Source organism: Mercenaria mercenaria, chromosome 1 (assembly GCF_021730395.1).
Source record: "Mercenaria mercenaria strain notata chromosome 1, MADL_Memer_1, whole genome shotgun sequence".
Classification (NCBI taxonomy): domain Eukaryota; kingdom Metazoa; phylum Mollusca; class Bivalvia; order Venerida; family Veneridae; genus Mercenaria; species Mercenaria mercenaria.
In genome coordinates this window covers 21223213-21248681 of record NC_069361.1, presented here as the reverse complement: position 1 = coordinate 21248681, position 25469 = coordinate 21223213, and the positions used below count along the sequence as shown (strand labels likewise).

Below are 25469 nucleotides of genomic sequence, written 5' to 3'. Positions count from 1 at the left end.
ATTGCAAATTACAGATGAAGAATTTACATACTCATCTTATTTTTATTGTCAGATTGTTTTTTCGTTTTATTTGTTGTTAGTTACTTTGAATGTTTAAACAGGTTGTGATTTAAAAACTTACATATTCTTTGTTTGTTATGAAAATCTTGTTATATTTTGTAATTAGAAAAACTGAAAGACCCACTGTCTCCTTGTTTTCTTAGATCATTTCCTCTTTAACCTTTACCCTGTTACATTTCTAAAATGGACTGGTCCAGCATTCAATTTGGGCAGTACCACTTATTATCTAAAGGGGTGTTCACTGAAAATTTACTGACTGAATAGCAAAACAGTGCAGACCATGATCAGCCTGCACGGATGTGCGCAGGATGATTTATCTATATATTTTGTTGGGTTTAACGTCGCACCAACACAATTATAGGTCATACGGCAACCTTGCAGCTTTGATGACAGAGGAAGACCCCAGGCTCTCCTCCGTGCATTATTTCATCACAAGCGGGCACCTGGGTAGAACCATCAACCTTCCGTAAGCCAGCTGGATGGCTTCCTCACATAAAGTATTCAACGCCCAAAATGAGGCTCAAATCCAAATCGATGAGGGCAGGGGCGTACCCGGGCAAATGCTGCTACGCCTGTGCGTACGACTGAATTCGACACTGGGAAAATGTAAAAGCTTAGTGTGAAAAAATACAATAAAATGTAAAGCCTAAAGGGAGATGGGCGGCTATTTCAAGTTCTTCGGTTAACAATATCATCTGCATGAGACTGATCAAATTCGTTTTTCTAAATAAATTTATTTGTTCTTGTAATTATCTTGGAAAAGGTAAGAGTAGATTCCTTGGAACATAAGGCACAGCAAATACAGCCAGAGCCACACAACGCCAAATAGGCCCACCTTAAATAGAAGCACAGACACACACATGCAGCACCCTCACAGACAGTGATGACAAAAAGAACACTGTTGGCACCACCCGGGAACGGGCAGTAGTAACACCTTCAATATTTTTCTTTAACTTAACTCATATATTGTTTACAAAGAAACAATTTTATTGATAAATGCTGGTCCTATTGACAGTATTTCATTTACTTTTTTTGTTCCCAGGCGCTCCTCCATGTATTATTTTATCATGGGCGAGCACCTGGGTAAAACCAATCACTTTCTGTAAGCTAGCTGGATGGTTTCCTCATTTGAAGAATTCAACGCCCCGAGTGAGGTTCAAACGAAGGTGTAAGAGATTCGAAGATAGTGACCTTAACCACTCGGTCATAGAGGACCCAAGTAAAACATATTCGAGCATACAAAGGGAGAACAAAAATGCTTTAGTCATCCAAAGTCTCAAGTAAAACAAACTTGGCCTTAATATAAACATTAATATTAATGCGCAATTCAATTTATTAATCTACATCCAGATCAGTAAACCGAAATACCAAAGCAATTTATGTAGTTTAAATTTTCCTTTGCAAAAATATTGATGTTGTTTACATCCTTTAGAAAATGTTTATTTTCATGTCAGAAAGATATATCAATGACTATTTAAAACAAGGAGCTGTGTTCAATAAACGCTTGATGCCCCCGGTGGCATCCTTGTCGATACAAAGCAACCTAAGTCCAAAACGAGGTCAAGGTCAAACTGAGGTCAGGTAATGTTTGAAGATGAGGAATGGTCACAGGTTACATCTGTATTAGTATCAATTCATTCTTGTAAGCCGTATTGATGCTAGGCGAAATGGTCCCATTTGGTTAACCAAGAGATGGCCCATATAAAGCAACCTAAGTCCAAAATGAGTCGTCAATGTCAAACTGAGGTCAGGTGATGTTTGAAGATGAGGAATGGTCACAGGTTACATCTGTGTTAGTATCAATCCATTCTTGTAAGCGGTATTGATGCTAGATGAAACGGGCCCATTTGGTTAACCAAGAGATGGCCAATATAAAGCAACCTAAGTCCAAAATGAGGTCAAGGTCAAGGTCAAACTGAGGTCAGGTGATGTCTGAAGAGGAGAAATGGTCACAGGTTACATCTGCATTAGTATCAAGTCATTCTAGTAAGGGGTATTGATGCTAGACGAAACGGTCCCATTTGGTTAACCTCGTACGGACGAACGGACAGGACGATCACTATATGCCTCCAGCATCAGTAGATGCCGGGGGCATAAAAACCTGACACATTCACAATGTATGGGTAGATGCATTTATAAAAAACCTGTCAAAAGCAGATGCAGAAGTCATGCATGGAAAGATTTAGAAGAGTAAAGATATTCAGTTTGTTATAAATGCTCAAAATCTGCTTCCATGGTATAATACTACATCCTTTATTTTTTTTTCAAGATTTCTGCTTAAGCTTAAAAATAAGCAGTTAGAAAAACATGTGGTTAACCTTTAACTTGTTGCCGGCAAGTGATTCTGCCTTTGCGGCCAAGGTTGCTGACTTCAAATCTAATCCCAACGAACAAGTAAAATTCCCATTCATTTTATGTTCAAAAGTTGAAATCCTTGAATTCATATCCCCACAAAATTGCCATTTTGACCAAAACCAGGAAATTTCATGCCCACGAAATTAAATGATTTTACAGTGTATTACTTAATTAAACAAGAGGACCATCATGGTCCTGAATCGCTCACCTGTCCCCACATGACCCAGTTTTGAACTGAGTATGATGTCCTTTTTTCTATTATTTGACATAGTGACCTAGTTTTTGAGCTCATGCGACCCAGTTTTGAACTTGACCTAGATATCGACATAAAAATTCTGACCAATTTTCATGAAGCTCCATTGAAAAATATGGCCTCTAGAGAGGTCACAAGGTTTTACTATTATTTGACCTAATGACCTAGTTTTTGAAGGCACGTGACCAAGTTACGAACTTGACCTAGATATCATCAAAGTGAACATTCTCACCAATTTTCATGAAGATCTCATGAAAATTATGGCCTCTACAGAGGTCAAAAGGTTTTTCTATTTTTAGACCTACTGACCTAGTTTTTGACTGCACGTGACCCACTTTCAAACTTGACCTAGATATCATCAAGGTGAACATTCAGACCAACTTTCATGAAGATCCATTGAAAAATATGGCCTCTAGAGAGGTCACAAGGTTTTTCTATTTTTAGACCTACTGACCTAGTTTTTGATCGCATGTGACCCACTTTTGAACTTGACCTAGATATCATCAAGGTGAACATTTAGACCAACTTTCATGAAGATCCATTGAAAAATATGGCCTCTAGAGAGGTCACAAGGTTTTTCTATTTTTAGATCTACTGACCTAGTTTTTGACCGCACGTGACCCTGTTTCGAACTTGACCTAGATATCATAAAAGTTAACATTCTGACTAATTTTCATGAAGATCCATTGAAAAATATGGCCTCTAGGGAGGTCACAAGGATTTTCTATTTTTAGACCTACTGACCTAGTTTTGGACCACACATGACCCAGTTTTGAACTTGACCTAGATATCATCAAGATGAACATTCTGACCAATTTTCATGAAGATCCATTGAAAAATATGGCCTCTAGGGAGGTCACAAGGTTTTTCTATTTTTAGACCTACTGACCTAGTTTTCGACCGCACTTGACCCAGTTTCAAACTTGACCTAGATATCATCAAGATGAACATTCTGACCAACTTTCATAAAGATCCCATGAAAAATGTGACCTCTAGAGCGGTCACAAGCAAAAGTTTACTGACGCACGCACGGACGGACGACGGATGCCACGCAATCACCAAAGCTCACCTTGTCACTTTGTGACTGGTGAGCTAAAAATCAAATGTTGTGAAGCTAAATGAAACACGAAAAATAATATTATTCAATATTCTAAAGAAATAATGAAATGTTGCAAGATATATGTTTAACATCACTGTTCCCATGGTTATTAAATTCATTGAGATACAACAGGATTCAAAGCTAGTGTTAAATATTCCGCTTATAAAATTAAACTCTGGAATTCCATTAATGTCATAAAGAAAATGGTACTGAAGACATCAAAACTCAATTAAATCTATCCTTTGCAATGCTTAAAAATTAAAGAAAATGCATTACCATGGAAACACAAGAGCCCTGCAACATAGCTTTTTACCTTATATTAGAAAACTAATGCACAAAACTAATAAAATCATCAATTAAGCAGATTTCTACAGATAAGACAAAAACTACGCAGAAGGGTTTAATATCTGCATTTTCATTCTTAAAAATTATTTTAGAGGGTAAAGTACTTTAAACTTGGATTAAAATTTTACTTGCAGAGATGCTGACAAACATACACAAGATTTCAGCAGCTAAGACACTGATTAACAAATAACAAAAATTGCAATGAAATTCTGTGGTTTAATAAATTGGAATCTACCCTGGTGCCATGGTACATTACATCCTTAAATCACATTTAGTCCATTCTTGCAAAACTCATGTGAATGACTGAAGTGGTTAGGTTGTCGTCAAAGCTGATGTTATGATCTTTATGGTGACCGCCAGGACTTTCATTTCAGTGTCCACTACTCTTCTAACAAGAGAGCCATAAAAGCGTTATATCGCTCACCAGAGTTGATCTGGCTAAGTGACCTAGTTTTTGACTCCACATGACCCAGTTTCAAATCTGACCTAGAGATCATCAAGACAAACATTCTGACCAAGTTTCATAAAGATTGGGTCACAACTGTGGCCTCTAGAGTGTTACAAGGCAAATGTTGACGGACATTAGACAATGACCAGTCACAATAGCTCACTTCGTGCTCTAGTGAGCTAAAAATAATGCCTCCTCCACATCATCATGAAGTTAGCTTGTATGACTCTTAGATTGTACACATCTTCTTTCTCTCACAGCTAAGTTCAAATGTTCTTTAAGAAACTATTATTACCTCCCCTTTCTCTATAGTCATGCCTTGTCCTCTGTAGGTGTATGCAGCTTTAACCTGTGGTATTTTACGTGTCTCTACATAATCTTGTAATACCTCCTTTTCCTGAATCTGTAACATGACACAAAATTTGTAAATCTCAAAATAGACAGTTTTTAACATAATTATAGTAAACTCTTCAGAATAAGTTACTTGAACACCTTGGCTCAATCCAGTTAATTAATTAAAAGTCCAGGGCCTTTTCCTTATAAAATAAAATCACTGTAGCCATTTATTAAGTAAATACCCACCTTAGATAAGTCATCTTGTGAATACTAAAATAAACTTACCCTAAATACAAGGACTGGTCACTATAAATTTGACTTCATGACAAAAAGCTTTATTAATGTAGCAACCATATCAAATAAATTAGGCAGGATACAGCACCGCTTCATGAAGACTCTGGCTACTTTCTAGGCAGCCAAGTAAGGCAGAGGTCCTCAGATTAGTTTGACAATCTCATTACAAACTAATCTTAGAACAACTGTTTAAATTTCAGACATGCTTGGTGTAAAGCTGCCCTGTAGGTTACAAAAACAATGGTGGTAATCAATGAATATTGTCTGCTTGGTAAATCTTATTTTCTTATAAAATTCATTTTGATGCCTTTCAATAAAATTCAATCTGCTGTAATGTAGTGTACAATGAAAACTGACAATGAGAAGTAACTCCAAAATTAAAGTATAATTTTGAGCCGCAACATGAGAAAACCAACACAGTGGTTTTGCGACCAGAATGGATCCAGACCAGCCTGCGCATCTGCGGAGTCTGGTCAGGATCTATGCTGTTTGCTTTGAAAGCCTTTTGCAATTAGAGAAGCCGTTAGCAAACAGCATGGACTCTGACCAGACTGCGCCGATGCGCAGGCTGGTCTGGATCCATGCTGGTCGCAAAGCCACTACGTTGGTTTTCTCATGGCACGGCTCATATCTAGATCACCAAGCATAACTGAACTAAATTACATCTAATAATTTCTAGACGCCCCTACCCCTCTAGTGTTACCATTAAAGTGTAAAAAAAGTTGATTATTTCTTTTTCCGATTAAAATTACTGTAAACGTCCCAAGTTCAAGCTATTCTGCACTGAGTCAACCGTAAGCCACACAGCAACATAGGAAACAATTATTTCCTAGACTGAAATGCTATCTGTAAACTGTACTTAACCACCCAGAAGCAAATATTTCATGGTAGAGTTTCCATTCTTCATATACTGTACTTCCTCTCATTGTGTGAAGATTTTACAATATCCCTTCAGTAGGTTTGAAGTTATGCTCCAGAAAAAAGGATTCTGAGTAAATCAAAGGAACAAAAATAATTTAAAAAGAAATTCTTGTACAATACTTTCTTCCTCTGATATGTGTAAGTTTTAACAAAATGCCTTCAATAGTTTTGGAGTGATGCCCTGACAAAAGGGTTTGTAAGTAAATCATACAGAAAAGGAAGCAAGGAAGTTATGGTTCTTGTGCACTTCCCTTTATTGGCCTCTTGTCATCTTGACAAGTTTAAACAAACCCCTTCAGTAGTTTTGGGAGTTACATTCCGGACAAAAAGTGATACTAACGGATACAAAGACAGATGGACAGAGCCCATAACTATATCCCCTTTGCCTTTCAGTAGAGGATAATAAAACCAAGAGTAATAAGCTTACCTCCTCAACTTCTATCTCATGTGGTCTTTCCACTACTTCATCTTCATACATTTCATCATCTGACTTTTCTCCATTCTCAGTAGGCTTGAACTTTTCTACACTTATCTGAAACAAGTTCATCAAGACATGTATAAATGACACTGTATCTGTATCAGATCCCTAAATACGACAGCTTGGTTTGTGCAGTAAGTTTCTTCAAATGGGTCCTTGTCAAAATATTTATAGCCGACTGTGAAGTTGATTACCTATAGCCAACAGTGAAGTTGATTACCTATAGCCAACAGTGAGCTTGATTACTTGTAGCCGACTGTGAGCTTGATTACTTGTAGCCGACTGTGAACTTGATTAAGAAATAATATATCTCATCCCGTGATTTGTCGTTGAATAAATCATTGTTTGGAGTTCAGATGCGAAGGAATTATATCACGAGGGGGCAGCCCGTGTGATATAATAATACGCATCTGAACGACAAACAATGATTTATTCAAGAGCAAATCACTAAATGAAATATATTATTTCGATTCTAACACGTTACCAAGGATTTTTAAGTACATCCTTGACGACATTCATTAAATATTTGCCTGTTTTCCATCAGTTTCTTTTCCAGTGCGCCCCTATGCCGTAACAATTGTGACGTCAGAACAGTGATTTGTTGTATAATGATTCACTGTTTTCTGTCTTCTTTGTTTAATAGGAAAATGAACCGGATCGTGTTAGAATTACTTATAGCCAACTGTGAGCTTGATTACTTGTAGCCAACTGTGAGCTTGATTACTTGTAGCCGACTGTGAACTTGATTACTTACAGCCCACTGTGAACTTGATTGCTTACAGCCCACTGTGAACTTGCTTACTTACAGCCCACTGTGAATTTGATTACCTATAGCCCACTGTGAACTTGACTACCTATAGCCCCCTGTGAACTTGATTACCTATAGCCAACTGTGAACTTGATTAGTTATAGCTGGCTGTGAACTTGATTACTTACAGCCGGCTGTGAACTTGATTACCTATAGCCAACTGTGAACTTGATTAGTTACAGTCAACTGTGAACTTGGTTACCTTTAGCTGACTATGAACTTGATTACATATAGCTAACTGTGAACTTGATCACTTATAGCCAACTTTGAACTTGATTACTTATAGCCGACTGTGAACTGGATTACCTATGATATTAACAAGAGTGCCAGAATGTCACAATATACACCCGTCACAGCAAATTTCTTTACTCTAGCACCTGTATTTGCAAATGGAATTTTAATTTTGTGGTTGTTTAGTAATCATTGTAAGTCATTTGTTTTTCTAAGTCCACAAAAAAACTCCTTACCAGGTAGAGATACATTAAAATACACCTAAAATTTGAAAGTAACATCTATGTTGTACAACAGAAAAGTGGTCTTGTTTTTTCCCTACGGTCAATTATAAAAAAAGTTACAATATAAGTTATTTATAGTAACAACTAAGGGAAGATAATCTTAAAAAAAAAAAAAAAAAAAAAAAAAAAAAATCCAAAAAAAAATTGTAAGTCCACACAAAAATCTTTACCAGGTAGAGATTGGTCAAAATACACCTCATAATTGGATGTAGCATGCATGTTGTACTACAGAAAAGTGGTCTCGATTTTTCCCTACGACTAGTAATGAAAAAGTTACAATATAAGCTATTTATAGTAACAACAAAGGGAAGTAATTCTAAAGAAGGGAACTGCGCAAGACACTTCGTCTCATGATGGTGTATAATTGTGCCAAGTTACATCAAAATCCCTCCATGCATGAAGAAGAAATGCTTCGGACAAAGTCATTCTTGTATCTGACCTTTGGCCTCTAAGTGTGACCTTGACCTTTGACCTAGGGACCTGGTTCTTGCGCATGACACTCCGCCTCGTGGTGGTGAACATTTGTGCCAAGTTATATCAAAATCCCTCTATGCATGAAGAAGAAATGCTCCGGACAAGGTTTTCATTCTTGTATCCGTTGACCTCTAAGTGTGACCTTGACCTTAGACCTAGGGACCTGGTTCTTGCGCATGACACTCCGTCTCGTGGTGGTGAACATTTGTGCCAAGTTATATCAAAATCCCTCTATGCATGAAGAAGATATGCTCCAGACAAAGTTTTCTTTCTTGTATCCTTTGACCTCTAAGTGTGACCTTGACCTTAAACCTAGGGACCTGGTTCTTGCGCATGACACTCCGTTTCATGATGATGAACAATTGTGCCAACCAGGGCTTCGGAAATTTGCCGGTTTGTCGGTTTTGGACCGATTTTTGACTTTTCAGACCGATTCGTGAAGTGGAAAAACGAAAAAAATCGGTCCCGTAAAAATGGAGAAAAGTATAATTTTCGGTCTGATATCTCAATACACATCACCTGCCAAGTAGGAAATTGTTGGTCGCACCTTCAGATAATCAATAAACGTGTCAATCGGTCTGATTGTCACTTTGGTAATCGGTCCGTAATTAGCGCGTGACGCAATCAGTGCTCGCGCGGCACATCCTTTAATGTTTGCAGACAGCCGACTGCGGTGTATTAAACATTTTTGACTGGTTTCCTAACGTTTCTGACTGGATCCAAATCATTTCTACGGGGATCCACTTCTTTTATTTACAATCCGACGGATGGTTCATTTCAAAAGGCTGTTGATCACGGTAACAAACAAATGGTCGCTGCATTTAATCAAAGAGCTATAATTGTACATTATAGGTCTTTGATTTAATGAGATCACACGGAAAACCGATAAAAATAATTTTTATAATTTGATTTGAAAAAATTACATGATTCATTTGTTGGGGCTCCAGTTGAAACAAATGCAGAAAATCGTCTTTGCAACCCGACTGTACAAAAAAGAAAAAAATGGACGGGCAACCACGAATGATAAAGAAAACCGGAGTGGCACCGTTTATCAAAATCGGTCTTTTAAAAAACGTTTCAAAATGAAATTTTGTTTACATCAGAAGAGAACATATAACTTTGTAAAATGTAGTTGCTTATTGAAGTACAACGTAAGTGAAATGAAATATCCGTGGCCAACCCGCGTGACGTTTTGGTACTATACATGCGGGAAATTCGATCTCAGCGTTCAAATAACGTACACATTCGGTCCACGGCAGAGTATTCTTTAAATACTGAGGCTGTTTAGCAGAGAATATGTGTCGTTTAACTCACTTTGACGCATTGTATTTTATAGAATTCCGTCAAAGAATGAGGAAACATCACTAAGTATCTGCCGTGTATATGGTATCGAAGTCACGTGCGTTGGCTTTTAGACTAGTTACGCACACGGTGTCAATGCCTCGTATTATCTCGGAAAAACATCGAAATTTAAACAAAGTAACGATCACACATAATACTGAATAACTGTCTTCATTGTATGGTAACGCGCGGTGACTGGTAACTCAGTTTTAATGCATGACATGCTTATTTCTTTACCCTATCACGTTTTACAAAATATGTAATATTGGGAATGCGGTGGGTGGGGTAGCGCCGATGTCAGGATTTTCGTTTCGGACCGATTGAGTTATCAAAATTTCCGGAGCCCTGGTGCCAACTTTCATCAAAATCCCTCTATGCATGAAGAAGATATGCTCCGGACAAAGTCATTCTTGAATTTGACCTTTGACCTCTAAGTGTGACCTTGACCTTAGATCTAGGGACCTGGTTTTTGCACATGACACTCCGTCTCATGATGGTGAACAACTGTGCCAAGTTTCATCAAAATCCCTTCATGCATGTAGAAGATATGCTCCGGACAAAGTCTGTGGACGCCGCCCGCCCGCCATCCCGCCCACCCGCCAGGGGCGTTCCCATAATACGTCCCGTTTTTCAAACGGGCGTATAAAAAGGACATTTCCTAACAAGGAAACATAATTATGTATCACAGAAATGTAGTTTCTGAAATCAGTTCAGCATAAAAAGCCACAATTTCCTTGTCTGGTTTTGTTTTGTTTTGGTTTAAACCAGAAATCTGTCATGCACAGCAAGAACATTTCTTTAAATTCATAGTAAGAATCAAACATCTTATTTGTAGGGAATGAATACTTCAGTTTCGTTTTTAAATGTTATGCATGTATATAAATATAGCCATCTGAAATATACATAGTTTATGTTATTTTACAACAAGTATATTAAATTTATTTCAGAAGCAGCACATCTTCCAATCAAATCAGTCTAGTTTGGTTGGATATTGGAGGGCTGTGTGCACTGGATTTAAGATTAAAACAAGAGAGCCATGATGAGCCTGTGTTGCTCACCTGTCTTTCACACATCAAACCAATTCAGCAAGAAACATTTCTGTCAAATAGTTCTAAAAACTGTCCTGCAAAATTGCAGAATCAGAGGAGATGATTTTCAAAGTTTTTCCAAGAGCTGTAAATGGAAAAGTACCGGTAGATCCATGCCCAGCAGCCATGTATTTATATAAAAAAATAAAGATGGCTTTAAACAATTTTGGTAGATGTCACTAGAACAACTTCTGACATTTTTTTTTATTTACCGATATATACATATAGGGGAAAAGTAAAATAGACAACATGCACAAAGCAAAAAAAAATAGGCACAGCCTTTGAAGGGTCAACTGTACTTCAGCTGCACACAAACATCTCTCTCTCTCTCTATGTTGAGGCATTTTCTTATAAGACAGATTATTGCCTTACGATATTGACCTTCCTGGGAAAAGTTTTAGAGGTAATACTAGCAATGCTTTTAAGTAACCACTTGCTTTAAAAGCAAGATTAGCCTCAGTCATGCAATGTTTTTGCATTTGTTTAAGGCCAAATCAAACTGAAAAGTTGTTCATCGGATATTTATGAAAAACAATGTAGTAAAAAATAAATCCAAATATTTGTTTTTGTTTTGGAGAAAAAAGGGAGCAAGCAAAATGTGGAAATATACATCAATTCTTTTACATTACCAATAATTTATCAAGGATAGAAATGATACATGTATAATCAAATAATGTGTGCCTGAAAATATTACCATGAAATATGTATTATGCAATAATGCATAACCTTAAACCATAATGATGTAGATAAATGTTTACTGAAAAACATTAAATGACACATCAAATTGCAACCAAACGAAAAAACATTCTGCATTTCTAACTTTGCTCTTCTTGAGGATAAAAGTTTCTTAAAATGTTTTATGGCCTGAATGAAATCATGCAGATAATAAACAACAATTTGCTTTGAAAGCAAATAACTATCTTTTCATGCTGTCTAGCTTTTGTATCACCAAATGGGCAATAAATTTTGTTAACACTTTGTAACTCCTATATAATTGGTTCCGGATTGAGGGAGTTTTATGAGCTTAAAACTTACATTGTGTTCGCTTGCAGCCTTGGTCATAAGTTGAGCGAGTTCATCTAGTCGTTTAATTTCACTACCAAAGGCCTTTATCTCGCCTTCCAGTCTGTTATGTCGGGAAAGTAGTGTCTGGGCACTGCCCTCATCTTTCCCATAGTCGTCGCTTGTAACTAGTGGCATCTTCTCTTTCATCCAAGATTCTGCTTCATTTGCATCTGCGTAATACTGCAAACAAAAACCGTGCAAGCGACTGGAAATTTTTCGTTTTCTCAATTTTCATTAGCATCTAAAAGCATTTACAGTTTGATTTAAATATTCTGGGACAGAGGTTTCGCTTGATATTGTACATCGATAATCCACATCATTTAAAGAAATTATTGTTTTTTCCTAAATTTGTTGTCAAAGTCTTAAAATAATTTCAACAAGAGCTGGTGTAAAACACATATGGCCCCCCATTTTCAGTCCCATGATTCACTATGACCTTGACCTTTGACCTACTAACCCCAAAAACAATAGGGGTCATCCACTTCCTCAAGTCAAACATGCTACTATGTTTGAAGATACTGGGTTAAGTCATTCTAAAGTTATTAATGGAAACTGTTTTAAAATTTCAGGCGCCCATGTGACCTTGACCATTGAATTACTAATGGGATCATCTACTTCAAAACCCAATCATGCAATAAAGTTTGAAGGTTCTAGGTCAAGTGGTTCCCAAGTTACTGAGGGGAAACCCTTTTGAAGATTCAGTTAAAATTGACTCAAGAAATTTGCTATTTCATTAACTTCCTGCTAACATTTCTCGATGCCTCAAGAATGATGCACAGTTAATAACCTGTGCTAAATCAGTAAACAATACTTCAAAAACATCTTTACAGAATTAATGAATCTGACAGTAAATCTTTCTTTCAGACCATTAGCTTTAACAGACAATATCATGTGACGGCTTTTTGTATAAATATGTCATTTAGCTACTCTAGTAATAAACAAATGGATGTGAAATATGGTTAGATAATGGTACCTAGCTACTAAAATCTACAGAGTTTGATCTTTATAATGGCTATATTCCATTACAATGATTATGAAATTATTACAGACTTCTGACTTCTCAGTCATTAATCTATTTACATTTTTTTCAACAGGTTCTGACATATGGTTACCTCAGCACATAAAATGGGTAACTGTACTGGCATTTAAAAGCATTTATTCACTTTTTTCACTGAAGCGATAATTTGACCAATAATAAGCCCTGGGATTCCATTTAAAAGAGATGACTGAAAAACTTCCTTAAAGACGCAAGTGTCCATTTTTTTAACGAGATTATACAGGGAAATTCTAACAGTCAAAAAAGCTTGAAATCAGAACCAGTTCTTGTTTTGCAGGGTTGTTTTGCAGAGTTTACTTAACGAAGCATTCTGCGTAATGGAAACTTAAAGAAATTATCTGTCATTGTAGAGAAGTGTTGTAAACAGAGGTTTTACCGTCACAGTAAAAACAGCAACAGCTGCCCTGCAGTTAAATGGTTAACTGCTGTCTCTTTGTTACCATGCTAAACAAGATACAATTTTATTTTGTCATGTTCTGAGTGTTTCCTGATCAATTATCGACTTGTCTAACAAATAATCTTGAATAAAGAGGACATTCATCTTTATATATTGTTTTGTTTACTTTGTTCACGTGCAACAAGACTTTTAATTAGTTCAGAATAGTCTGTGCCGCATCATGTTGTGAAGGATAATCTGATCAATTTTCTTAGAATCTAGATTCATGTTTACTGTCAAATCATTAATATTTGTGTGTGCGTTTTAATTCTATTAAATTTAATTATTATGTTTATGTCAAATGCCAGCATTAACTACCAATGAATAAATTAATTCCACTTCATTTTATCTGACAAAGTGGAAGTCCACAAAGTCATAACCCCACAAAATGGCTGATTGGGCCAAAAACATGGAATTTCAATCCAACAAAATCATGTTTTCACAATACTTGTAAAAGTTATTTTCAGCTAATATCAAAAAGTGTATTTAGTGATAACCCTTTATCAAACTAGAGCTATCACTAAAGGTAATGAATGTACCCCCCGCATGCACTGACACAGTACATTGCAATCTGACGCGCACAAAGTCCCATAACTCTGCAATTTTTGTCACTGAAAGAACCTAACATGCACCATGCACAACTACTGTTGTTACTGATCACTTGTGTGAAGTTTCATTAAATTGTGTCAAGGGGATGAGGAGAGATGGTGCGCACAAGATTGTGTCTATGTATATAGTATAGTAACAAAAAAACAAAGTCCTATAACTCTGCAAATTTTTTTTTCTAAAAGAATCTAACATGCCCCATGCACAACTACTGTTGGTACTGATCACTTGTGTGAAGTTTCATTAAATTGTGTCAAGGGGATGAGGAGAGATGGTGCGCACAAGATTGTGTCTATGTATATAGTATAGTAACAAAAAAACAAAGTCCCATAACTCTGCAAATATTTTTTCTAAAAGAACCTAACATGCCCCATGCACAACTACTGTTGGTACTGATCACTTGTGTGAAGTTTCATTAAATTCTGTCAAGGGGATAAGGAGAGATGGTACGAACAAGATTGCGTCTACGGACAGACAGACAGACAGACAACCTGAAACCAGTATACCCCCCTTTACAACTTTGTTGTCGGGGGGTACAACAAGATGGCCAAACTGTCACAATACATGCCTATCACAGCAAATCATGCTTTTAAAATAAACACTTGAGCCGCGCCATGAGAAAACCAACATAATGGCTTTGCGACCAGCATGGATCCAGACCAGCCTGCGCATCCGCGCAGTCTGGTCAGGATCCATGCTGTTCGCTAACGGTTTCTCTAATTGCAATGGGCTTTGAAAGCGAACAGCATGGATCCTGATCAGACTGCAGGGATGCACAGGCTGGTCTGGATCCATGCTAGTCGCAAATGTACTATGTTGGTTTTCTCATGGCAGGGCTCACTTATCAAGCAGACTGGTTGTCAATTTTTCTCAATTTTGACTAAATCAAGGGCTTAAACTCAAGAGCGACAAAGACTCTCCAGCTGGTTATCAAACTCGGCCAAGATAATATGCCAATAAATATACACTCTAAGTTTGGTGAACACTAGGTGGGAACTGCCTATAAATGGACACCTTCAATTTTCTCAATTTTAAGTTATTCAAGGGCAGTAACTCAAAACTGGCTGACAATATCCCGGCAGTTACCAAACTTCTTTGAGGTATGCCCATACACATTGACAATCTTTGCAACTTATATCAATTCAAGGGCCATAACTCTAGTGCCCGAGACAATCCAGATAGCTATTTAACTTGGCAGAAATGTTATGCATTGTGACCCAGTTTGGTTAATATTGGACAAGAACTGCTCAAGTTTGGCGGCAGTCACTGTCAGTTTATTCAATTCAAGAGCAGTAACTCCAAAGAGCCTTGTAGGATCTGGCTAACTACAAAAATTGGCCAAAAACACTGTGACTTAGTTTGGTGAACATTTTGATAAGAACTGCTCAAGTTAGGAAGTAGACAACTTCAGCAGATGCCACCCACCTGTCCACCTTTGCTAAAGGTTGTCACATAATATGTCCCATTTCACGGACAACTAGAGGTGCTTTTGAGAAAAGTGCATGTCTCCCACAACTGCATAATCCTGTAAATAGTATGTCTGTTTGCGGCCTTTTGGTATTCACATGCTGGAGTAACCGGTCTACAACGCTGTATCGGTAATTATGTTCAAGGGCCATAATTCCGAAGTGCCTTGGGCGATTTGGCTAGTTATTGGACTTGGCTGAGGACTATGGTCAAACACATTTTGTTCAAGTTTGGTGAAGATCTGATGAGAAATGTTCGACTTAAGAGTGCGGACAAGCTTTGTGACAGACACACACACAGACAGGAGTAATAAATATGTCTCTCACACCACTGTGTGGCGGGAGACATAATAATGAACATTTTGAAAACATGATTTTATTCACATTAAAACATTGTTCCTCAATGAAGGATAGGTCTACAAGATGTTACATTTACTGCATTGTGTCACATACTGTTTCATCTTGCTGATAACATCTTATGCTTTTACCTTGCAGGCAATGTTGAGGCACTTGGGAGTATTCAATTTACAGTTTCTCTGTGAAAGCAGTCTGTTACATATTGATTGTACATTAATTAAAAACAAAACATTTGCTTCACATCATTATTTTTTGTCTTACTTATCTTATAACCATTCTGCAACCTTTAATAGTCTTCAAAAGCGATAAACATGAAAACCTGTTGCAGGTTTCTGACTAAGCTATATGATTAGTTTCTGTTTTCATTTAATAGTTGTTAAAAAGTATTCAGGTTTTGTTTTGAAATTAAGTTGGTATTTCATCTCAGTTTAATAATGAGAAGATAATTTCTTGCAACAGTAAAAACAAGTGTTATTTCAAGAGGGCTTCTGGTTTCTAGAGGTTCCAGTTTACAGGTGCTATGCAGTACAGGCTGTATATTACAAAGTAACTACTAAGGTGAAAAACTGATTATCTCTATAAATTTGGCTAAAAACTACATTAATCCCAGTATTTTTTTTTTTTTTATTTTGAATTTTAAACCCACACAAGCACTTATGTATTTCTTTCTTAATGGAAAATTCCCATATCTTTTTTAACAGACAGTATGTTGAAAGTAACCATTCTCCAAATAAAATTTTGAAACTTCAAACTAGTGTTTCAGTAGCGTAATGAAAGTCAATATCCTATATTGACATAAGGGAGATAAATATTACCTGATGAGCTTCAATGCCATCCTCAAGTTTAGTTCTCCTTGAAGCTGCCATTTCCTGTAGCTGTTTCCACTTGTCCATCAAAGACTTGATGCGGGAACCAATCTCTGACCGTGCTCTGTGACCTGTGTTCACTAAATCCTGACCTTTACCGCACACCTGCTCACATACTGGGAAGCGGCCTGCCATTTCAGCTTCAATTTGCTACAAATAAATTGGGTAACTTTAATAAGAAACAATTAAACACAATAATATGCAAGTTTAAAATTTAGGCTTCCTATTAGATCAATTTTTGTTTCAAAGTAATTTTGTAACACATTAAAAATCGCCAAAAACTTTAAATCAGAACAAGATAGGAATAAGAAGAGAGGATGCAAAAAGTTAAATAGAAGTTTTAGAAAACATAACAATAAAGAGAACTCCTGTCCAACAACGGGATCTTGCATTTAACTAATGAACTAATAGTCCAAGGCTCTCAATATGAATCTAACAGATTTCAGTTTTTTGTTTCAGTTTCATAAAGCTACTAATCATAGAAAGTAGATACCTCATGACGTTTCAGGAGAACACAAGCAGCATTAAGATCCTTGCCAATATCTGTCTGTTTGACGAGACCAATTTTCTCAAGCACCCATCTCTCCTCTTCCTCCGAGTCCTGCAGAAACTGGAAGTAGGCCTTGGCAACCTCAAGATTCTTTTTACGCTTGCTGCTTAGATTGTTCACTCTGAAAGAGAGTCAAAATTAATATGTTTTAAAATATATCAACTAAATAACGACCGTCGAGCAATTATGAAAAGGTTTGTTTAACCAAATTTCTAAGAGCCAACTGTAATCAAACTTTGTCATAACTATAGTCTCCAATTCAAGATTCAAATGTCCAAAAACGTGTGTGTGTTCGGGTTTAACGTCTTTTTCAACAAAATGTCCAAAAATAGTTTCATTTTAGGTTTCCCAATTACTGACAGCACCAGGAGATTTTACTTACTATATACTATATACTATGCACTTGCTATATGATATCATAGGCTTCAAGCCAATCATCGCTATTTGTAGAATATCTAATCTATCAACTTAATGAAACTCCTACACTTCATGTAACATAGAAAACTGCTTACTTTTCTAATTCTGAATTTAGTGTATCTAATCTTTGATCAAGGACTTTCATCTCTGGATGGTTGGGGTCAGCGTATGATTTGGAACGTCTGTTCAGGTTTCGGACTCGTTTGGCCAGTGAGTGGAGCTGAGATTCCTGGAGACTGTGTTGTTGTAGGTAGTCTTCCGTGGCCTGCAGGTGCTTGCCACAGTCCTCTACTTTCACTTTGTGCTTGAAGAGAAAATATGCAAAGCATTATGCACTGATATTTAAAAAGCTGTGGTCAAAATAAATCAAGACAGGCAAACAAATTTATCCCCTTTATGACAAAGAAATGTTTACATGAATCAGGTTTTTGTTCGTTCTGTCATGTTTAACAAACTGTATTTCATTTAATAATAGGGCCATGATGGCCCTATATTGCTCACCAGAGTTGATCTGGCCTACTGACCTAGTTTTTGACCCAAATAACCCAGATTCAAACTTGACCTAGAGGTCATCAAGACAAACATTATGACCAATTCTCATGAGTTTCAAACTTTAACTGTGGCCTCTAGAGTGTAAACAAGATTTTCCTTTGATTTGCCCTAGTGACCTAATTTTTGACCACACATGACCAAGTTTCAAACTTGACCTAGAGATCATCAAGACAAACATTCTGACCAAGTTTCATAAAGATTGGGTCATAAATGTGGCCTCTAGTGTGTTAACAAGCTTTTCCTTTGACCTGACTGGGTGACCTAGTTTTTGACCCACATGACCAAGATTTGAACCTGACCTAGAGATCATCAAGACAAACATTCTGACCAAGTTTCATAAAGATTGGGTCACAAATGTGGCCTCTAGAGTGTTAACAAGCTTTTCCTTTGATTTGACCGAGTGACCTAATTTCTGACCCACATGACCCAGATTCGAACTTGACCTAGAGGTCATCAAGACAAACATTATGACCAATTCTCATCAGTTTCAAACTGAAACTGTGGACTCTAGAATGTTAACAAGATTTTCCTTTGATCTTGCCTAAAGACCTAAATTTTGACCACACATGACCCAGTTTCAAACTTGACCTAGTGATCATCAGGACAAACATTCTTACCAAGTTTCATAAAGATTGGGTCACAAATGTGTCCTCTAGAGTGTTAACAAGCTTTTCTTTTGATCTGACCGGGTGACCTAGTTTTTGACCCCACATGACCCAGATTCGAACTTGACCTAGTGATCATGAAGACAAACATTCTGACCAAGTTTCATAAAGATTGGGTCACAATTGTTGCCTCTAGAGTGTTAACAAGCTTTTCGTTTGATTTGACCGGGTGACCTAGTTTTTGACCCCACATGACCCAGTTTCGAACTTGACCTAGAGATCATCAAGACAAACATTCTGACCAAGTTTCATTAAGAATAGGTCACAAATGTGGCCTCTAGAGTGTTAACAAGCTTTTCCTTTGATTTGACCTAGTGACCTAGTTTTTGACCTCACATGACCCAGATTCTAATCTGACCTAGAGATCATCAAGACAAACATTCTGACCAAGTTTCAAAAAGATTGGTAACAAATGTGGCCTCTAGAGTGTTAACAAGGTTTTCCTTTGATTGGACCGGGTGACCTAGTTTTTGACCCCACATGACCCAGTTTCGAACTTGACCTAGAATTCATCAAGACAAACATTCTGACCAAGTTTCATAAAGATTGGGTCACAAATATGGCTTCTAGAGTGTTAACAAGGCAAAAGTTGACGCACAATGCACGCCGCCGGACGCCGGACAATGACCGGTCACATTAGGTCACCTTGAGCACTTTGTGCTCTGGTGAGCTAAAAAAGGTGGACACTTTATGAAAACAATGGGTTCAGACCTACAACCTCCTGGAGTCTTCTGGTAGATCTACTGATCTAACTGGCAGGCTCCAATGTTTACTTATTTGTAATGCTCAGTTAATCAAACCATGCTCTTTGGGTTTTATGCCACAATTAGCTAGTTTCTACCTGTAATTAATGACTTCCACTTGACTGTTGGATGCAGGTATTTTAAGTTTTGTTAGAGAATTTAACATCAGACCTCTATTGTTTTTGTTCTTGCTGGACATTATTTACTGGGAGAATCCAGACCAAAGCTATTTTACTGCCGTTATAAAAGATCTTAAAACTATGGAACACATTAAATGTTCTATACAACATCAATTCTCAAAGATCTCCTTCCTGTTACATGCCAGTACAAATCCCAGCATTGCAAATTTGGTTCAGATATCAAATTAATGACTGCATCTGAAACTCATTTTTTGTTTTGTTCTAAGTCACATCAAGACAATTTTAGATGATATAGTTTCTTTCCATTACTTTCCAGCTTTTGATGGTGGAGGAACACCCCAAGGTGCCCCTATATATATTATTTTAGGCTCATGCAGAAACCAGTGTCGAAATTTAACCCTTACCCTGCTAAATTTCTTTAATGAAATTGCCCACCTTTCAATTTGGACAGTACCATTAACTGTTATAAGGGGTGCATACCAAAAAGAGACTGACTGAATCGCAAACAGTGCAGGTCATGATCAGACTGCACAAATGTGCAGTCTGATCATGATCTGCACTAGTCGCAAAGGCGGCCTAACCCCTAAGAAATGGAGGACCAAAAGGTCATAGTCTAGAAATAACTGTACAAATACCTCGACTTCTTTCAATTCCTCTTGAATGGTTTCTATTTCTCGGAACATTGCCATTAGATTATTAAATCCGGCCAGTGTCTTCTTCCTTTGTTCGAGCTTGTCCAACAATTCCTGCCATTTTATTCTAATATATTCATCCCTAAAGAACAACAATTACAATTAGAAAATAAGACATGAAAGTGGACAAATAAGAACCTAGAGTTGAAGCATGAAAAACATTGTCTGGAAATCTTATGTTTTCCCTAGCTCAGATAGCAACTCCTGTATGCATTTTTGCACATGCATAGAAACTTCAAATATAATATGAATTAAATGTGCAATTTGTTTTTCTGTGTACCAGAATTTGAGCCTTGAATCCATAATTATGTACCTCAAAGCTTTAAATATCGATATATACATGTCCCTATCAAGAATAACTTGAACCAAATTTTGCTGAATTTTTTAAAGACTAGATAAGGTGTTATGACGTACTTTTTCTGTACAGCCTCTTTCTGATGATAATTGCCTTGAACGAGTTCCACAGCAAGAGTATTTAATGCCTTGTATCGGTCTTTCTGTAAATAGGAACATAAAAATATATATAACACAGCTCAAAGTATCAAGGTATTTAGATAAAACTACATACTGAGTCTCATCTCAATGTCATAGTTGGGAAGCGAGAAGTTTTCAACATTTATAGATGTTTAAAATTGGAAAATTAGCTCAACTTGGCCTAAATTACTAACACAGGTTCTAAAGGACAAATCTGGCAAAAAGGAACATACTTTTTTCCAAACCAGCAAGGGGTCCTGTACGATGCAGCAATGAAGGATTAACTGTTACCACTTACCCTAGCAAGGATCTCAGCACTGATGGCTTCATGTTTTTTTATGGCTGCCTCGGCCTGAGCAGCGTTGTTACAGACCATCTTCTCATCCAATATCTGCATCATGTCCATTAACCACGACTCTCGAATCTCAGCCTGAAAATCATTTACAAAACATATATTTAAACGATCAATACAGAGTTACTTACAATTTTTCCATGTAACAACATGAAATAAAGATTATCTTCGATGTTCAATATCCTCAAAAGACAACAGGAGTAGGTCAGGCCATCTTGGACATTAAACTCATTCAATCTAATATCAGATATTTTCAATGTAATAAAATATAGGAGAAGATCCTTTGGAAGCAAAGAAAACAACCAAGCAAAATAACAGCAGACTCTGATAGGGTCTGTTCATGACAAGTAATGAAATGTGCCACACCCCTCACGCCTCCTAGCACTGGCTTAAACAGCATTTATTATAGTAAAATTCAATACACTCCATGATCCCAACGGACCAAATATACAAAACATAGTAAAAGAACAAGGAGACTTTTTACAGCCAGCTGCCACACAGGACTTAAAGATCAACTAACACGAAGCCTAAGAGAAAGTCCCTTCAACAAGTTCAATTGAAAACTGCTATTAAAATAGTCTGGTTCTGATAAAGGTTTCAAAGAACAAGATGACTTTACATAACCCACTTTTAACATCCCTCCATAAAACTATACAAACAGATACATCTTTTTCTAATACCTTACCTTTCTCCTAAATCTTTGTGCTAACTGTTCTAATCTCTCTTGTCTGTAATAGAAAGGGCATTTTGAAAAATTTAAATCGGTCAAGAAAAGTAAAACATTTGGTATATCTATAGATCAGTATCACATGCATTTATCTTAAATAACTTAAATCAATTACAACCTTTCCTTTAAATCCCACGATATAAAATTTACTTGCTGAACTTTGACAACTGTTTACAACTTTAAATAAAATACTGGCTTGAACGTAACACAGGCAGGATATTACAAAATATTTTACTCAAGCTGAAGATACTGTATTCATCTTGTTTAAATTTCAGAATTTCTTTTTAAATGAGACGTGCCATGAGAAAACCAACATAGTGGCTTTGCGACCAGCATGGATCCAGACCAGCCTGCGCATCTGCACAGTCTGGTCAGGATCCATGCTGTTCCCTAACGGTTTCTCTAATTGCAATAGGCCTTAAAAGTGACCAGCATGGATCCTGACCAGACTGCACAGATGCACAGGCTGGCCTGGATCCATGTGGGTCGCAAACACACTATGTTGGTTTTCTCATGGCATGGCTCATTTCTTCTTAAATTATCATGTTATTCTTGACAAAAAAATAGAAAACAGTGTGATTAAATAATTTCAAACAACTGAAACTACAAGAGAATTTTTTTTTGTATCAAGTAAAAGTAACAAAATACAGTGTCAACAAAGGTCTTTGCTTATGAGAAAGTTTTTAGTTTAACTAATTTACCTGATTAATTCATCTCTGAGTGAAGTTTCTCGACCATGTTCCGATTTCTCCAGTAACATCCATGCGCTTTCTATATCATGTATAAGGAACCCTTCTGGAGGACTGTACAATTTCTGACCATTTGCCTTCAGTCGAGCTTGTATGTTGAAAAATGTTGCTTCTATGTTTCCTTTCTCTCGTAACCTGATAAAAAGAAATATATTTAATATTCCCAACAAAACAAAACCTTCTTCCAATGCAAAACATAAGGTATCCAAATACGGTCACCCTTCTTCCAGACCAAAGCCCGCTGCAGTAACTAGTCCAAAGAGACTGGTTACTATAAAACAGAGTAAGTGTTGTTTACATACAAGAAAAACTACTCTCAAGCTGAACCTGACTTAATCACTACCTGTATTAAGCAGCCACTTGCTTTAAGCAGCCAGTTACCTAACTTTCAACCTAATTTCAACTTGTCTTAAACAGCCACCTGATTTTGCTGCATTCCCTGGCTGCTTAATAAGCTTTGACTATAGATATTATTATAAAACTATTAAAGACACTTGCTGCAGATTCTTGTATTAGAGATGGGGCAAAAATTTCCCAATAAAAGAATTTGTTCAAACTTTGTATACAAACACAGTTTCATGTTATAAACAAAAAAATGCAAAAACAATCATAGGTCACTATGCTTGTTTAAGAGTTATCTGCCTTTAAAACTGGATTTTCCTTCAAATTTGATTATTCAATAGCAGATAACTCCTGAACAAGCATGGTAACCTATGATTTTTTTCGTAATTCTGTTTCTAACACGACACTGTGTTCATAAATTCTATTATTGGGAAACGTTTTACCATAAACTGCCACAACCCTCCTTAAGTGGACACCAAAACAACTTGCAACTATACTCTTTTTAACAATAAGAAACCAAGACATTATCTTCCACTAAACTTACTTTGGTGGTTTTTCTACAGTTCTGTAGTCCTTGAATGAGATTAATTCTTTCTGTATGCCTTCCAGAGAGTTGGGAAAGTTTCTGTCATTGAGTGTAGTAATCTTTGCTTTGATCCACTCAAGCAGGCCTGTAGTCAGACTCTCATAATCATCTACCATTTTTTCTAGTTCTAACATTGAACCAACAATCTGAAACACATTGCAAAATCCCGTTGTGACAGTCTAAAGTAACTTATTTTTTCAGATTTTAGTGAGCAGCGATCAGCTAATAATACTTCTTTAAGTTCAGTGCAGAGGTCTCTGCTTTGGAGTACTCAGTTTAAATGGCCTGTGTTTTATGGCCTCAGTTTTGCTCATATGCAATGTTCAAATGGAAAGCAATGGAACTAAATATTTCAATTCAATTAAAACTGTTTTAATGTCAAAAAAACGACTTAAATGGATGGCAACTTAGGAGATCATGTTATAACAAAACATTTGCAAACATGGCTCAGTGCAAGCATATTACTTAGTTGACCATGAACTTACATTTTCACACTACTATTCATCAATGCAAAATTTAATGCAACATTTTCTTTTTGGGGCAACTGGAACTGTGACCCTACAGGCCAGTGGAACAGTTTTCTCTGATAAAATATTCTACTGTGATTCAAGATTACCTTGGCAATCCTTTTTCCTCCTGTCATCTCACTCTTCATCTTGGCAAAATAATGGTAGTAGGAGGCCACGTATGTAACAATGATTTTCTCATCCGGCTTTGGTACATCCACATCTAAAATTACACAATAAAATATTTCATTGTATACTAAAACTGCTACAATCTTATGTCTTTTTTATACCATTTTTGATAAAGCTGTTTTGACACGACACTTGCCCTATGATTTACAGTCATATTTCTAGTGAAAATTACTGATATTCTCAGATAACAAGGAACAAAATCAGTAACTGAGTTGGTCTGTTGGGAGTTTGTCACCACATTTTAACAGCAGGTATTTCAATTAGGCAATGGTCATTTAACCTGACAAGTGTTCTTGGATTTTCTTTCAATACTTTTCTCCACAAGTATCAAAAACTTTCCCATATGACTTAGATATGTATGACTTCAGCTACCTCATTTCCTGTCATCACAGAAAGACTACTTTGCACTCGGAGAATCAAACTCTCAACCTTTTGATGTACAGTTTTGTAATCTACCTACCAAACTAACAGTGCAGGCTTAACTGCGTTGGTGCTCAGTAAGGAATTTTAACTATTTCACCATTAAAAGCAGGTATGCCTGTACACAAAAAGTAATCACAAACTCCCAAAACTGCCATTGCCAGGTTTAAACAGACTGTTTTAATACGTAAAGTAATGGCTGCAGAAAAGTCAAGAATGGTACCTTCAGCATCCAAGATCTTATGAATTCCAAGTTTATCATCGGCCACATTGAAGGCATTGTTCAAGTTAGGGATATGTTCTGCTGGATCTAGGTGTTCATATGCTATTAAGTCAGGTCTGAAAAACGAGAAGGTATTAATGGGTAAAATCCTACTATTAAGTTAATAAATTCTAATAAAACCTAAGTACACTAACTTTTCCAATTTAGACTCATTATATTTGCAAAGGTTATAGTATGTTTAAAACTGGTCTAACATGATTTTTCAACAGTACAAAAACGTATGTAACTGCAGTCATTATAAAGATGATTACAGGTTTATGAGAAAGTTCTTTCAGTTAAGGACAGCTCTTTTGTCAATATCTTTCACAGCTTAGTTGTTCTTGACCTCACTATCATCAAAGTAGTCAGATCACAAACAAAATTTAATGATGACATGTAAAATACATTAAAAGAAAACAAAATAACATATTATAA

General features: G+C 36.7%; 1 protein-coding gene across 7 annotated transcripts in view; it reads right to left on the bottom strand.

Moving 5' to 3' along the window:
* Window positions 1–25469, bottom strand: part of LOC123544287 (spectrin alpha chain, non-erythrocytic 1-like) — a 147978-nt gene that overhangs the window by 88683 nt on the left and 33826 nt on the right. For all 7 annotated transcript variants that reach the window (XM_053541837.1, XM_053541842.1, XM_053541856.1 and 4 more), the window contains exons 7-20: window positions 24996–25111; window positions 24274–24386; window positions 23616–23803; window positions 22682–22864; window positions 21939–21981; window positions 21200–21331; window positions 20842–20924; window positions 20371–20509; window positions 17731–17939; window positions 17162–17339; window positions 16618–16818; window positions 11851–12060; window positions 6539–6643; window positions 4856–4963 (exon numbers count right to left, since the gene is read on the bottom strand). In XM_053541837.1, the coding sequence (XP_053397812.1) occupies window positions 4856–4963; window positions 6539–6643; window positions 11851–12060; window positions 16618–16818; window positions 17162–17339; window positions 17731–17939; window positions 20371–20509; window positions 20842–20924; window positions 21200–21331; window positions 21939–21981; window positions 22682–22864; window positions 23616–23803; window positions 24274–24386; window positions 24996–25111 (2008 nt within the window). The remainder of the gene's footprint in view (window positions 1–4855; window positions 4964–6538; window positions 6644–11850; window positions 12061–16617; window positions 16819–17161; window positions 17340–17730; window positions 17940–20370; window positions 20510–20841; window positions 20925–21199; window positions 21332–21938; window positions 21982–22681; window positions 22865–23615; window positions 23804–24273; window positions 24387–24995; window positions 25112–25469) is intronic.